Source organism: Bison bison, unplaced genomic scaffold, assembly GCF_000754665.1.
Source record: "Bison bison bison isolate TAMUID 2011002044 unplaced genomic scaffold, Bison_UMD1.0 scf7180017864280, whole genome shotgun sequence".
Classification (NCBI taxonomy): domain Eukaryota; kingdom Metazoa; phylum Chordata; class Mammalia; order Artiodactyla; family Bovidae; genus Bison; species Bison bison.
This window is the reverse complement of record NW_011494852.1, coordinates 4,455,026-4,455,607: the sequence shown is the minus strand read 5'-3', so window position 1 is coordinate 4,455,607 and position 582 is coordinate 4,455,026. Positions and strand designations below refer to the sequence as shown.

At 67.0% G+C, this 582-nt stretch overlaps 1 protein-coding gene across 1 annotated transcript in view; it reads right to left on the bottom strand.

Moving 5' to 3' along the window:
* The window catches only part of KMT2B (lysine (K)-specific methyltransferase 2B), a 19,826-nt gene that overhangs the window by 7,945 nt on the left and 11,299 nt on the right, over positions 1-582 (bottom strand). The window contains 1 exon segment of the mRNA XM_010849295.1: positions 11-294. Coding sequence (XP_010847597.1) covers positions 11-294 — 284 coding nt within the window.

Sequence of the window (582 nt, the reverse complement as noted above, 5' to 3'; positions counted from 1 at the left end):
GGCAACACACCCAGCAGGGGTCCTGGGGGCAGAGTCCAGGAAGTGGGGGCCGTGGGGGGCATGGGAGGGGGCAGAGGCGGTGGCTTCACTGGAGGTGAGACAGGTTCACCCTCCCCCGCCATCTTTACAAACACCTGCCCCAGCTTGTTGACGAGGATGATCTTGGATGCGGCAGGTTTCGGGGGCTCAGGGGCAGGGCCCAGGCTCAATACCCGGACCCCTGGGGGTCCAGGGAGCCAGGCAAACGTCCGGGTGGAGTCAGCTGGGTTAGGGGGCAGGCCCTGAGGGGGCTGGCTGCCATTGGCCAGGGGAGGTGCTGGCGGAAGGGGCTCCTCTCTGGGTCCAGCACCGCCCTCCCCAGGGCCCCCTAGGTTCTTCAACACAAAATCCACAATTTCTGACGGCAAGTCCTCAGGAGGTCGGGCCCTGTCCCCTGCAGCCCCGATGACCCCCGCCCGGCCTGCTCCTGGCCCTGAAGTAGGAGTCCCCTGTCCCCGAGGCTGCTGGACTGCCTCGGCCTCGCTGTCGGTGCCATCATCCACTCCATCCAGCTGTTCAATACGGGGGGCTCCGGGGAGGGCA